The sequence below is a fragment of the Atractosteus spatula genome, chromosome 5, assembly GCF_055471065.1.
Source record: "Atractosteus spatula isolate fAtrSpa1 chromosome 5, fAtrSpa1.hap1, whole genome shotgun sequence".
Taxonomy (NCBI): domain Eukaryota; kingdom Metazoa; phylum Chordata; class Actinopteri; order Semionotiformes; family Lepisosteidae; genus Atractosteus; species Atractosteus spatula.
Window position 1 is genome coordinate 53,467,424 of NC_142710.1, and position 15,425 is coordinate 53,482,848.

At 37.2% G+C, this 15,425-nt stretch overlaps 2 protein-coding genes across 2 annotated transcripts in view; one reads left to right on the forward strand and one right to left on the reverse strand.

The window, feature by feature from the left end:
- The window catches only part of itpr1b (inositol 1,4,5-trisphosphate receptor, type 1b), a 138,279-nt gene extending 136,551 nt beyond the window's left edge, over positions 1–1,728 (reverse strand). Inside the window, exon 1 of the mRNA XM_088916338.1 lies at positions 1,650–1,728. The gene's annotated coding sequence lies outside the window, so the exon portion shown is untranslated. The remainder of the gene's footprint in view (positions 1–1,649) is intronic.
- Positions 1,729–1,983: 255 nt separating this feature from the next.
- Positions 1,984–15,425, forward strand: part of sumf1 (sulfatase modifying factor 1) — a 30,121-nt gene continuing 16,679 nt past the window's right edge. The window contains exons 1-3 of the mRNA XM_088917318.1: positions 1,984–2,947; positions 4,223–4,396; positions 5,103–5,177. Of these exons, the coding sequence (XP_088773444.1) occupies positions 2,657–2,947; positions 4,223–4,396; positions 5,103–5,177 (540 nt within the window). The 5' untranslated portion in view covers positions 1,984–2,656. The remainder of the gene's footprint in view (positions 2,948–4,222; positions 4,397–5,102; positions 5,178–15,425) is intronic.

The window sequence follows — 15,425 nt, forward strand, 5'->3', positions numbered from 1 at the left end:
GGGAATGTTTTGATGTCGTTTATTCATTGATTGTTTGCTTTGTTTCTGACACTTTTTGTTTTCTCCATTTCTTTTTTATCCAAAAGGTTATTCAAGAACACACAAAAGAGCACATCTATAATTTACCTGTGTTGAAGGCTATGACCAAGACTGCTCAATATACTATAGTACATCAGCGACACAGTGAATGTTTTGTCTATCAAATTAATGTGATTGCGTTGTTCAATTTTCAAACAAGAGCCAACCATTTACAAAACTAGGTGCATTACAAATTAGAAAAAAAGAAATCAAAATACTGTACCACAGTTCACCAATTTCCCAGTGACACAAAAACAATGAATTTGGGCATTCAGATTTATTTGGTAATGTCATTATCCTCCTCCTTACTTAAAGCTATTTTTATCAAAACACTGTATTTAAAATGATATTTTGAGAATGTTAAGGCTGGGAATAACAATGAATCATATCTTCACATACTGTACTTCATTCAAAATATTATACATCAGTTTTAAAATCCTTACAACACATTCATATTACAAAGCCACTTTTCCGAATTTTTGTATGGCTACTAACTAAAACCCATAAACGTCCTATAATGTCCACAAAACTTAAAATGCTGACCTCTTAAAGCAGAAAAGCAGATTTATTCTGCAAAACACATGATGTCAGGTCAGCCAACATGTTCGGGGTACAGGTATGTTCTTCGGATAGACGCTGCTTCCTTCCGTCATAATTTTAATATTATGAAACCACCAGAAAAGTTTTAACTTGATTTTTACTCACAATGGCTAATGCTTACAAATAACCCAATCTCTTTTCTGTCGTATATTCTGTCACCGATCATATTAAGCTATCCCCGGAACGCGACTAAAAGTTAAGAACAACTCGAACAAAAAAGACCGGTACCGCGCCGGCTTCAGTACGGACACAAAGTATAACAGGGTATTACAATTTTAAAAACGCACATCATATTTCCTGAGGCCTTGTATTCCATGTCCTTCATTTTGAAGCTCTTAAAAGCACAGATATACGAGTCTTTGCAGTAGAAAATGTAGTAGTGTATGTGCCCAATGGTATGCACTTTTCACTATTCGTTGAATCTTGGGAATGGGGTGTGCTGTGCTGCAAAATCAAATGGTAGCTATTGCACGCAAAGAATTCCCAATCGTGACGGTGAACGCTAGTTTTTAGAGTTACGAATGCTATCTCTTAAATAGAGGACTAAACATTTTTTTAAACACGATACGAATACTGAATACTTGCGTTATTAAAGCAAAACCTTAACAGTTCTCCTGAGCGCTACGTATAGCGTACAAGGATACAATCTTAATAGCTCCTCTGATTTTTACTAATCACTTAACCATAATATAATTCTATGCCTATTTTTGAGACAACGCAAAAAAACTAAAACGTAATCACTTCCATACAGGATGAACTTGAGTTAAATGCATTAGTGCTTTACGATCAACTCATTCGAACCCCTTAAGAAGTTGACGGTAACAACTCCATTGAAAGCGATCTGAGGTTGCTTGGAGATCACTGCCTGAAAGGTGCGTCGTAAATTTAACACATTTAAACGAGAAGTAAATACTAACAACACAGGTTAAGATGCTTGCCTTTTAAAACTGCAGAGATGCATACAACTTTACCTTCGCTAAAGGACGAGCTGGTCTTGGGAGCTGCAACGCTTCAACCTTAATTAGTGGATGATAATTTTCCAGGTCCCGTTTTCCTTTAATTCCATGTTATTTAAACTCCCGTTAGAAAAAAGAGGCGGATCTTTAAGCGCTTTACCTCCCCTCTTTACTCCGCTCTGCACTACCTCCACATGAGCACTACAAAGCTGCCCTTCTTTACCGATTATTATATATCCGCAGTGAACTCTGGGAAATGTTGTTTCATAGATCAACTGATAAGTGAAAGTTGACAGTAAAGAATTACTATTTATAACTACAAATCCCATACTGCCAATTATGTGGAGGAGGAGTTAAAGTAAAGGTACTTGAAGAGTGTATGTAGTTTTAGATGGAAGAAGTTAACTTATTTTGTCGTGCTCTTTTCGTTAATTTCAGAACTGAAAAACGGACTAAAATTATCCGACATTACACCAAACTATCATCTATTAACAAAATTATTTGGTATTTTGAATATATGCGTCTTCCTCGATATTATTCAGAAGTATTCGAAACCAACCAATCGAAAAATGTATCTTAAATTTAAAACTGGGTAATCTTAACTATTGGCATGCAAGCTGCTTGAAGGCAATCCTTTAGATTCATATGAAACCTAATTTTTCCAAGTTTAATAGTATATTTTACAAGTCGCTTAAGCAGCTTCAGTTTTGCTGTAAAGTTCAGTCGGAAGAAGAATTCAGTGAGAAGACAACTTCAGCACTTAGCTGGACCTCAGGCATTAAGATTGCCATCTTAGTGTATTATTTTTTTAAATGGTGTAACATCGCTTTATACTGTGTTCACACGAAGGGGATGAACCCAAAATATAGAACTGATTTTTCAATGCCTTTGCTTTTTTGATTAAAACATTGCTGAACGGACACAAAAAGTCAGCTGACTAGTCATGTGACGCTAAACAACTATGGCTGCACACACAAAGAAATGATTGAGTCTGAGACTGCAGGACTGGGGAAGCTGTAACGATGTTAGCCTTCTCCGCTTTGGTTTTTTTCTCAGTAAATATTTTCTTTGCATCTCACGCCAATGGAGCAGAAGAAGAGACATCAGCGACAACGAGAGCGGAACAGCTTTCTTCCTCTAATTCGGCGGGTCGAAGCTGTGGATGTCAATCTTTGAACAGAGAAGTTGAGACTGCGGACACAGAAAGTCTCTCTTCGTTGTCTGAACAAGCAAGTGCCAAATACGCCAAAGAAGCAAACGAAGAGAAGGCACAAAATGAGGTTAATGCAAAAGCTGCAGCCATTCATAACAAGGTGTGATCGATTACCTAAACATCACGCGATGTTAGATAAACTTTGGGACAGAAAGTTGCGTTTGGAATCGTGTAACGTTTAACATTGGTTTACTTTATCAGACATGCATCTAAGTGTGATGTCCTGTTTACTTCATTTGAACTTTGTTTTGTTTTGCTATAAAGTGGCTTGCAAACTCACGTTTAAATCCTATTGCACTATGGCCTAAGATTTTCATCTCACCTATGGTGTATAGTGGTTAAAAGTGAAAGTATGCAACGTCACATACATACAAAACTTCATATAACAGAAAGCAAATACAGCGAATCTGCTGTAATACAACGTTTTTAAAAACAAGGTGTCTGGGGTCTTGAATAGAAGTTGTATCAATGCCAACACTACCTGTGAATGTTTTTTATTGTTATCTAATGTTCACTGTTAAAAAAAAAACTTTTCAGTTCATGAGACCGTGACATCTCAAGTAAATGTCTGCCGGTATTCTGATTATGGGGCTGTGGTCAGTGTTGTGCAGTCTTTTAGGTGTTGTAGTGCTAAAACTGAATTAAAACAACAGATTAACTCACTCAATGTACTTGTGAAATGCCAGAATTGTTCACAAAATGACAGTTTGAGTTTAAACGTTTGGGTCTATCCAGTCATCCAGATCACACACATGATGAGCTACTTGCATCATACTGGAAGTTATGACTACTGTGTGATGGATAATAGATGATGCAATCCAAACATTAGAAATGTAACAAATAGGAGGAGAGGATTTAGCACATTGTGCTGATTTGGTTCTATTTATATTTTTATAGACAGTGCTGGTTGCACTGGCAACAGCGTCACTCCTATGAAGTCCCCGAAAGTAATGACACAATTTAGAGGAGCTGGGGGCTGGGGGAAAACTCACATGAATATGGGGAAAAACTCCATCTAGACAGACCTCAAAGCTGGAATGGATCTCGGCACACTAGTGATATGTGAAGCAGTAGTGTTTACTACCACACCACCATGTCATAATTGACAAGACAGGTGATTCTTTTAAGCAACCCATTTCTTCCCCCCCCCTCCCCCCCCCCCCCCCCCCCAGGGAATATCACTCTCCCGGCATGTAAGGTTTGAAGCTGTCAGTCTTCCTGATACTAAGATCTTAGTCTCAATATCCGAATAGAAATCAATGCAGTGTCCGTGACAAGGGCTAGTCGAGTGCAGCGCATTTTTTTTGTCTTCCCATTATTTACATGTTGTAATCACAGGGCTGTTTTATTTCAGTACTCACTCTCTTTGCTCTAGATGGTGCTGATCCCAGCGGGGAAGTTCACGATGGGTACAGATGAGCCCGCAATACCTCAGGACGGGGAAGGCCCAGCACGCACAGTGCACATTCAGCATTTCTACATGGATGTCTATGAAGTCAGCAACTTGGAGTTTGAAAACTTTGTCAACTCTACCGGCTATGTGACAGAGGTAAGGTCTCTCCCCTGCCATGGATGTCATTTAGCTATGAAGGAATTAAATGTGTTTTTTTTTTATTGAAATATAGCCTGCCATGGAACCAGAGTCTGTATACAGTAGCCTCCACATGTTTTCATACCCATTATACAGTGTTGCTAAAAGTTCATCCATCTTTTGTTTTTAAGCCCCAGAAAATGAGGGAACCGCCTATCCATTAATGTTCTAGCCACGTATTCTAGTTTAGAGTCATGGGGGTGCCAGAGTCTATCCCAGCAAGCAATGTGCACAAGGCATAACGGGTCTCTAGTCCATTGCGGGGCAGACACACACTCACACCAGGGCCAATTTCCCCAGAAGCCTTACTGGCCAGTATGTTTTTAGGCTGTGGGAGGAAACCGGAGCACCTGGAGGAAACCCATACAAAACACTAGGAACAGATATAAACTCGCATCCCAAGTCTGGATTTGAATCCAGGGCCCCAGCACTTTGAGGCAGCAATAGCATCCACTGTACCACCAAGCCACCCCTAAAAGTAAATTTAGCATGCAAATCTAGGTGCGTTTTCAGTTTTTGAGATACAACTGGGAGTCAATTAGTTGATATCTCCGAGCCTCAAAATGATTCCTGTTTGAGGACAGCTGAAACTTTTGATTTGTATAAGTTGTGAATTTTTTTTGCAAGTGTGCAAGATATATTTCTTAAATGTTTTTTTTCTCAGGCAGAAAAGTTCGGGGACTCATTTGTGTATGAAGGTTTATTGAGCGAACAAGTAAAGACCCAAATCTCACAAGCAGTAAGTGTTCTACTTCTTGATTTTGTGTGTGATAATCATTTGCATGATTACTGTAATTTTAAGAAGAATATGTTTTCTTATTAAAAATACAACTTTGGTTAAACTGGAATTCATGCATGAAGATACATAAGGTCATCATTCCACATTTTACCCTCATTTCAGGGGGAATAAATATTTTAGGTGGTTTCTAGGATCTCAACATGCAGTATCTAATATTCTGAACAGGAGTATAATTTCTTAATGAAAAGGTTACCTCTTTGTTGAAGTTCAAGATCAGATCCGAGGAATTTAGGTCCATGTTACTAAGACATCAAAGGCTTATGAAATACACTACAGATAGTTCATTATACCCTTTCAAGATTGCAGATATTTAAATGAGGAGTGGAACACAAAATAATTTCTTGTAATGTCTCCAAGAAAGCAACGTGTTCCATATTACCAAAGCCAGACTCACTCTTATGAGGTTTTAATAACCAGCCCAATGTGGTACCAGACCTCTTCTGGTTATATTTTTGTTAAATAGAGTAAATTAGTAAATGCACTGTCAAATGCTTTTTATATATACAAATTCTGTTTCAGTGCCTTTGGGAATTCAGTGACCTACAAAGAGGGGACAGAAATAACTCTGGAAATTTTTGATCATTTTCCAACATTTCATGCAAGCTTCTTTATCCCAGTGCTACTTATTTATTAATGTTTTATTTACTTATTAAATTCACCTAACTTTCACAACAAGTGACACCATAAATTACTGACAGTCGGTGTGACCGGGACAATAAAGTAGATATAACCAATACTTAAAACATCAAAAACGTAACAGAAGCAATGGTAACTTATACAGTGGTGTTTCTGTAAATGTGTCTCTACAAGGCCATCTTGTTATGTTGATTGAAGTAACAAAATAGGTTAATTCCCTTATAAAGATTTGACAAAGTTAAATTGGCTCATTGTTCAAGTTTATTTTAATTGCATTTTCACTTGTATTTCCCCTTAAGTAAGTTAGGGATTAATTAACCTATTTAAGCAATCTCTCTTTTCATATTTGCCATCTCCATCAGTCTGAAGTTTAAAGGATATTTTATTGTTGTCTTATTTATCCATCATACAAAATAAGTTGAAGAGAAATGCTTTGTATGAATCCAGCCTTTCCTAATGGAAGTGTTATTTGCATGTCATTATATTCAGTTTTCAGTTAAAGAAGTTGTCCATAGGTAACAGAATATTATGAGAGGTTATTAGCATAGGAACATACTAAAGATATACAGGAGCAAGTAATAGGTTTATTCCATGCTGAAAATAATAAGAATGAAAACACAACGTTTCAGCCGTGGAGCCTTCTTCAGGTGTGAGGAATAAATAAAGATATACATATACCAATAGAGAAAAGTGAATATTTCTTTAAATATTTATGCTGTGTATTGTATACATTATAGTATACAGTACACTGTATATTGGACAACTTTGAGTTAAATACGTTTCAGTCAAGGAATATATAACCCCAAATGTATATTTTTGCGAAAGTGAATTTGATTTGAGAACATCTTGAATGTATTCCTTTTTAATTGTATTTCCAGTAGTTTTATTGTTTTCTTTTGCTATCATTATTCTGGCAGACTATTATATTTTTAGATATAATGATCTCTAGATCAGTACTTTAAAGACTATAATCGCTGCCCTCATTGACAGATTTGTTGAAAAATCCAGATTTTCTAATAAACATCGTGACCTTAAATAAGTTGCAATGTATAAATGCTTTCACAACACTGAGAATTCATAAGGGCTTAGACACACACAGGCGTGTTATTTATTGTCTTGTCACCAGGAACTGCTTAGTGCTGTAAATAGGTTTCATTCATATGTTGATTGCAGAGTTGCAAATCGTTAGAGAGGTAAGGAAGGTGAGGGAAACTGAGGTAAAATTAGCATGAATAGATCCCGTTTTGCAACATTCCAGAAAAAGCCTGCATTAGTTCCACGACTGAGTGCTGCAGATTTTTAATGGTGAGGTATTGAAATGCAAATGTGGAAGAACCATTGACTTCAATCACTGCAGCTGTTGCTTTGAAGTTTGTTCGTTAAATTCCCTTTGCACATTATATTCTTCTTTGGGAAGGTTGTAGTGATGATATTGTTATGGATTAGTGAGTTTCCCATGGTACCACAAGAGTTCAAGAGGTTATCTTAATGGTCAATTGCTTTGATTAAATTTAGTGCTGAAACAAATAAGATCGTTTTCTGCACATGGGTGATTTACTTTGTACTAGTTTGTCATGCTTTAGTCTTCTTACTGTTCCTTCAATAAGAGGTTTTCTGTACAGTTATTTAAGACTGAAACACAAGAAACATATTTGTAGTGAATAAGGTGACTTTTAATCTGAAGCTAAGGAATTATATATAACCAGCTTTTTGTTAGAAGTTGTCCAAACATTTTCAGAAGGAATATTCTTAGAGGAAATATCAATTATATAAAATAAAAAAATACAAATGACTACTCTTCAGTTTGCTGTGCAGTTTTACACCTCTTGGTTTTGAATGTTATCAAATATCAAATGTTTTATCTGGGGTCACAGTTAGGACTAAGAAGAGTTTAATGCTCTTCAAATCAATAACACTGATTTCACGTCCCCTTCATCTTTCCTCTATTATATAGTCTTCCCCAGTAAATTTTAGTGTAATTCAGGTCAATATACTACAGGAAAGTAGTTCAGGTGGGTAGCTGCGTTAGCATGCATGGGTGCAAAGGCACCTTACACCCGAAGAAGGCTCCACAGCAGAAACGTGTTGTGTTTTCTTTCTTCTCTTTTCAGCATGGAATAAACCTATTACTTGTTCAAATGCTACAGAAAAATTCATTCATGACCAAGCTTCAACTTCTTTGCAAAATAAGCCCGGTTTTTGAATAAAATAACCCAGTGTATTTTGGAATCAGTGTGTTCTAACAAGGGCATCAGGACCAAAGGATGCACATTTTATATTATTGGGCAGAATTAACATCACTTTATTAACCCTTACAATTTCTTGCATTAGGAATTATCTTTTCGCATACCCCAGCTTGCTCTCCATGAGACATACAGACACACAGATAGGGAGAGAGCCTGGGGTCAGAGCGCAGGGTCTGCCATTGTACGGCGCCCCTGGAGCAGTTCGGGTTAAGGGCCTTGCTCAGGAGTCCAACGGAGTAGGATTCCTCTGCCGGCTGCAGGATTTGAACCGGCAACCTTCTAGCCACAGGCGCAGATCCTTAGCCACAGAGCCACCACTCTGCCCCCAAAATTATTATTGTTGACTTTTTCAATATGTGCTTCTATACACTTTGAGCTGAACCTTAGTACGTTATGAATAAGAGTCCAGTTGGATTTGAATTTTCTTTCCCACAATGTAGAGAGTTATTTTCCATTAAAGTGCATTTTTTTGCCATATATTTCAAATAAAGGTAGGATTTAATTAATATTGAAAAAGTATGTATTTTGCAGATACTATAAAAGCAACTACTGTGGTCATCGTCATCATTACTAAAACACCTAACGTACCTTCATTTTTTCCAAAGTCACTCTAGTGTGTTGAAAAGCTATTTCTCTAGTTGAGGATGCCCACAATTTTTGGTATTTATTATATACACATAAGTATACTCCATTTAATTTTGTAATATGTCTTTTATGGCATTAACGTGCTTCAGACCAGTTGGAGGTTTGTTTCACTATGACACTCAAAATCGTAATCAGCAACCAGGTGAAGTTATACTGTAGAATCTGTATTGGAGTTCACTGTGCTTTACTCAGTACGTTTGACATATACTTGATTATATTGGCTCATAGTTGTTAGTTTTAAAACTTCTCTGTAAATTTGGAATATTTTCAGAAAATACCAGCATGTTTTACAGAGGTAGAAGACTTTGTTCTTAATGTAGTGATGTGGCTTAAAGTAATGTGCTAGCATGCATATCAGTATGTAATCTCTTACAGATGGTGCAGCATCAACACAGTCAGTTACTATGGAGATTGAAGAGGGGGCAGAATTTGGATAAAGTTGTTTTTGGCATGAATACTGCAGTGCGTGCTTGACACTGAGACGTGCATAAAACAGTAAGCTTCGAGGCTTTTCTTGACTCTTGTGATTACTAACATCAGATCTGTTCTACGGATTAAGTGCCACCTCCTTGCTGTCCTAAGAAAAGCCTTTAAGTTCAGTGGGGCTTCAGTTCAACCCATACAGTGTGTTAAATTTTCTTTATCACACTTTTTAGATCGTGTATTAATAAGAGTTCTTTTATAAACAATTACTTTGGCACCGCTTCCAAAAAAAAAAGAGATTTATACTGTAATCCATTTTTTCAAGGCTAAGCCTTAAAATGGACAGCAAGTGTTTTCTAAAAAAAAGTCGCCCAACATATCCAATCTTGGCAGTATCTACATTACACAACTCAGCTGGCAGTGCATCAAATTTTCCATCAACCCATGTTGGCTCTTAGTTGATGTAAACGTAAAAAGGCCTATAAAACTTCTTGTTCCATCTCTAATTGATCTGTTTATTTAAACTCTCAACATTTTCATGTAGAATGCCTTGGCTTTTGCTCTTATTCATTGAGGTATTAAACTGGAAATGAATGTCAGATGATGAATAAAATCAAACCACTAATTTAAGTGCCCTAAGAAAGGATATGAAGAAAAGAACAATGGAGCTTCATGACAGAAAGGCAAGCAACTAAGCAAATAAAAGACTGTCAATCTTTTCAAATCTTCACTGGGTAGACCAAAAGCAATATGAGGGTGGAAAGGTAACTCAGCTGGAAAACACCTTACAGTCAGTACCCTTAGTGGAACTGCATAGATTTTATATTAATTTTAATTAAGAATTCATAATTGAATGCCTTCAACAGGTGCAACAGCCTTTAGATTCTGAAAAAAATCCACATTTCACACTAATTTATCAGAAGGAGATATATTTCTCTTTGTGCCTCATGTTTTCAGCACTAAGCAGTTTCAAGTGCTATAGGTGTACAAATGCATTTATGATTTTTTTACCCTTTTGCAGAAATGAAGTTGTTATGCCTTCAATTACAGATTCATGCAGTGAAATCCTATGGGCAGGTGTTCAGTATCTAAGAAACCCTCGCAGGATGCACAAAATGTCACAGTTCAGTCGTGGCAAGAAATATCAATAATCTTCTTTTAATTAGAATACCTAGGCTATGATTATTGATGCATTCACTAGCAGTAATTCATGAAGCTTTGGCTTTTTAATATTCCAGAATATACCGTTGCCTATGGTTTAAAATACAGTACCAGGAGCAGAAGAGCCTGCAAGAAATAGTGACTGGCAGAACAGGAGCAGTATCTGAGATGAGGTCAGTGATGAGGCTTGCACGTCACAAACCAGCACACTCTTTTGGCTGTGACCTACTTCTCAGCATATGGGGAAGACTGCAGTGCTGTCTCAAATATGTCATCTTTTCTTATTGACAATGCAAAGCAGCGTTATCTGTTTTATTTTTTTGCTGTAGTACATTATGGTGTATGTTAGCACAAAATCCAACCTGCCGGCGCATTGGAGAAAGTGTAATTAAATATATTACACTATATACTGTAGAAAGTAACTAGCAGGTCGAGAATGGTCAGCTTAATGCTGAATCCACAAAATGACTCCAGTGAGTGAGGCCATGGGACATTTTCTGTCTTGATGGGCATCTTGTAGCTAATTTACAATTCAATACGGATGATTACAAATTGAATTACAAATAAGTGCTATCGGAATGCAAATAAAAAAGCACTCCATAGAAAAATGAATGTCTATGGAGAATGAGATTTAACCTTGTGCCATAAATTACAAATGTAAAGCATTGTGACAACCATGTTAAGGATGCTGGACACTGCTGCACACAAAGTAATCTACTGTATGCATGTGCCATGGTATTGAGACCTATTCTATTGTGCTCTGTCAAATTTTGTAGGTGTCTTTGAAATGTACCTGTAAATAAGCATTTGTTAAATAGCTATAGTAGCATATCAGAGTAATTAACGTTATATATTGTAATTGATGGTGACAGCGTAATTTCTTACTGCACTGTTTGCAATGCTTTTTTAATCACAGCTGTGTTTTCAGATTCAACATTTACAGATTGATGGGCTTTACAGTTCTTCTCTTGGTCTTTTTAGTGCGACTTTTATTTTCATCAAAACCACAATGTGAAGTACCTAGAATACATCCTGGTTGAGGACCAGCAGTTGAATGCGATGCTCGTGTGTGCTGTTTTTTCAGGCTGAACTAGATCTTTCTCTAAAATAAGTAGTGCATTCTTAGGAAAGCTCGCTGGCATGTCTAGGGATTACATTTATACTTCTGTGCAAAAAAAGTATTGTATATCTTGGATACAATGAGGAGTTTTTAATATATGTATATAAATTGATTCAAAACCTCTGCTAGTGTTTTTTACTATTACAGCACCTGACTCATTGTCATGTTTTCCTCATTATTAACATCATGTGTTCCTCTCTTCATGTCCATTAAGCCAGGAGTTTACTTTTTGAAATCCCAAGTACAGAACCATTAGGATTAATGTTTTAATTTAAAAAAAGCTAAAGTTGTGTACTTAATCACAAGAAAAATATTTCTGCCTTAAAGAAGAAAAAACATTGAAAGTAGTAGAAAAATGCAAAATGTCTTAAGATTTGCGCAGAGCAGTGTGTGCTGTATGTCCTGTCCTCTCGAAAAGTACTGTGTCCAAAGAGTTCATCAGGAGAAACAAGTGGAAAATTTCAGACTAGCCAAGTCAGTCTCCAAAGTTGAATCCAATTGAACATGCATTTTACATGACAAAGAAAGAATTGAAACCAGGACACCCCAGGAATAGGCAAGAACTGAATAGGGCAGCAGCTAAGCACCTGAAATTATTACACAAAGACTTTAGTTCGCAGACTTCATGCCTCAAAAGGTATATGCAATCAATTATGTACTCTTGTATTTCAAAATGTACTTAAAGTGAATGCATCCCAGTACTTTTGGTCATTTGAAATCACTGAGTTTAAGACAAAAGATAAAGGCACTGAAGTCATACTAGAGTTGCTGCAGCTCATCCTGGTATCTGTAGTGTTAAGCAGACTAGAGAGCACATGATTCCCTCCTGGACAGGATACCAATCCAGAACAGGGTTGAACACAAAGTATTGTATTTACTCTTATATGATCAAATGCACTCATGGAATTACCCAAAGTAAGGCACATTATATTGTGTTAATCATTTGTATTAAACCCATGATAACAAATACAAATTTTGTGACTGTAAAGCACAAATAATACTTTCCACTTTGTTTCACAGTACTTTTTGTGGGAATTGTGCATAAAGTTCGTGAATGAGAGGAAGTCAGTAGGTTCATATAGTTCAGATGGTTTTTAGTAACTGATGAATCTGAAGATCTCATCCAACTCTTTCTTTAAAGGGGAACTGCAAGGCTATTTTTATATTTCAGGGGTTTGAAAGAATCAGCATTAATGAGTGCATGTAAAACCACAATGAAAGTAAAATGCAAACAGTAATTTGTAAAACCTCCAATTTCCATCACAAAATAGACAAAATTTCCAGGTATGCACAGCGCCATGTTCTGAGATTTAGAATGAGGCAACAAAACTTCTGGTAACGTGAAGTGGCCTTATTACATTGGAAATATTTATGTCAACTTAGAGACGGTTTTGCTGTCAGATACAACTTACTTGTTAACTCCGCATGCAGATCACTTTGGAACATTTCTGTGGCGAAATGTCTGCTGTGCAACCTATACTTATTCACACATACATCAAATTACATACATCAAATGAGTTATTGCAGTGACTAGTGAGCAGGAAGGGCCATTTCACATTACAATTCGTGCAAACTCTCACCCTCAAATGTGGCGACTATCCAGCACTTTTGTAAAGTTTACAATGTTGTGCTTATTTTGGAATTTCTCAAATTGTGCAATACTGGTAATACATTTATTTTGTTACTGAGATTTAATATCTGGTGAAATTGGGGCTACAATTCCCCTTTAAAGAAGCAATGGCAAAAACAAGTCTGGGTGTCTTATTCCAGACTCCAACATCCCTTTATGTAATTTACCTCCTGTTGTCAGTTTTAAAACATATTTTCCTTTTGTTTCCATTTGTGTCCTCTGTGTTCTTAAAGAAGCCCATAGATTTAACTTTGTAAGTGTCTGTGAAGATTTTAAATACTTGAATTAGGTCCCCTCCTCCTGGTGAAGACTAAAGAGATTAATTTCAGGAAAGACAAACCTGCACCAGGTTGCTCTTTTCTGAACTGATTTCAGAGCATTGCCAGTGGTGACCAACACTGAACACGGAATTCTAAATGGGGTCTTGCTTGTGCATTGTGCACTGCATGACATACATTTGAATATGTTTTCTCTGAAGAGGACAGTGGTGCTTTGCATAAACTGTGGCTTTCTCTCCAATCCATTCTAGTTTACAGTCTTGTCCTATAATGTGACCCGAATACTGATTGTAAATATACAATTTAAACATGTTTTTACTGTTATATATGTTATATGTACTGAGATGGATTTTTTTGCCTGCCCTTCGGCTTCTTCTAATTGGTTTGAAACTGGAAAGTCTCTAAGCAAATACAGTAATTAAATAAAATTGATCTTTAAATGATTAAAAAATAAGTGGGTAATTGGCGATTTTATGGGAGGAGCATTAAAAACATACTCTTGCTCTTTAATTACAATGCTCTTCATATAAGATATCCGCAAGAAAATGAAAGGCTTAGATTCATACATGCAGTAAGTGTGTCCAGTTATTCAGCACAGTATTGGTTGGACCATGTTATCGGTTTAGAGTGCTCTTCTTCCTTCGGGCTGGAAGGGCCTAGCAAGACCACAAGCGATGGAATTGTCCCAAATTTTGCATTGTGGGGAAAATGAAATCATTCCTCATATGGCTGAACTGAAACAGACAGAGGTAACTCTGTAGATAAGAGCTGAAAATAGCTGGTAAAGGGAGAAGCCATTTAGTAACTCCGATGTGTAGACAGACTGCATAAACATGGTAGGGTCAGGAATTTCAAACAGTCACAGAGTAGGAGACCTAGCATTCCAGTGGGAACAGAGAGCTAAGTCACTGGAAACATGACATTAACAGGCACGAAGACGCTGCTCAACAAGCTTGCGTCCATTAATAATGCATACATCACGAGCTGACAAATAAGGAAGGAGGAATTTGAATTTTTTTTTTAGTTTTGTTTGATGAGGAACTGTTCAACCTGGGAACAGTGTTCAGGAATTTGTATGATTTCAGTCCTTAATCTTTGGTTTGAAGTCTGATCTTGGTATCTATCCAAGTTCATTTTGGTTTGTTATGTCTTTTCAGTTCTGTTATGTAAAAGGTATGTGATGCTCTAATCCAGCAGGATTCACATGGGTTAGCTTTGCTGCCTCACAATGCTGGAGCCCTGGGTTCAATTGTGGACATGGAATGCTATCTGTGTGGAGTTTGTATGTTCTTCCTGTTTTTGTGTGGATTTTCTCTGGGTGCAGCAGTTTCCTCCCACAGTCCAAAGGCATACTAGTAGGTTAAGTGGCATCTGGGAAAATTGGCCCTAGGTGTGAGTGTGTGCATGCCTGTATGTGTGTCTGAATTTTCGCTCTGCGCTGGACTGCCGTCCTGTCCGTGGTGTATCCTGCCTTGTGCCTGTTGTTTGTTGGGATAGGCTCCAGCTCTGGCTCCCCCGTGAACCTTATTTGGATGAAGAGGTTAGAAAATGAGTGGATGGGTGAAATTTAGAACAGTGGTTCCCAGGTTAGGCTTTTTGTTTACCAGTCTCTGCACTCAGTCCTTATTAAAAAAAAATGTTTGAGGCATTGTTTCCAACAGCCTCAATTTACAGACCTGCAAGATGTCTCTCCTCAAATTCTTTGTTAAGATCTCGCTCCATTATTTGTGCCAAAATAGTTCTTAATTGCTGATAATCAGACACTGGAGAGAGGCTATGAACCCGACACTCCTACAATAAGCATTTCTCCTGTCTGCAGGTGTCCAGCTGGGTTATGTTTCAGGCAATAAACACAAATCAGGGGATATGAAACTCAAAAATCCGTACAAGGTTTATACCAATTTCAAATGCAATTTGAGCTTCTGAAAACCAGAAAACGAATATGGAAACCTGCTGCAAATAGAAAATTGAAGTTCTTTGGCATGTGTTAATACCTCGCCTGGAACAAAACAGACAGTGGTTCCCAGGACAGTATTGTCTTCCGTATAA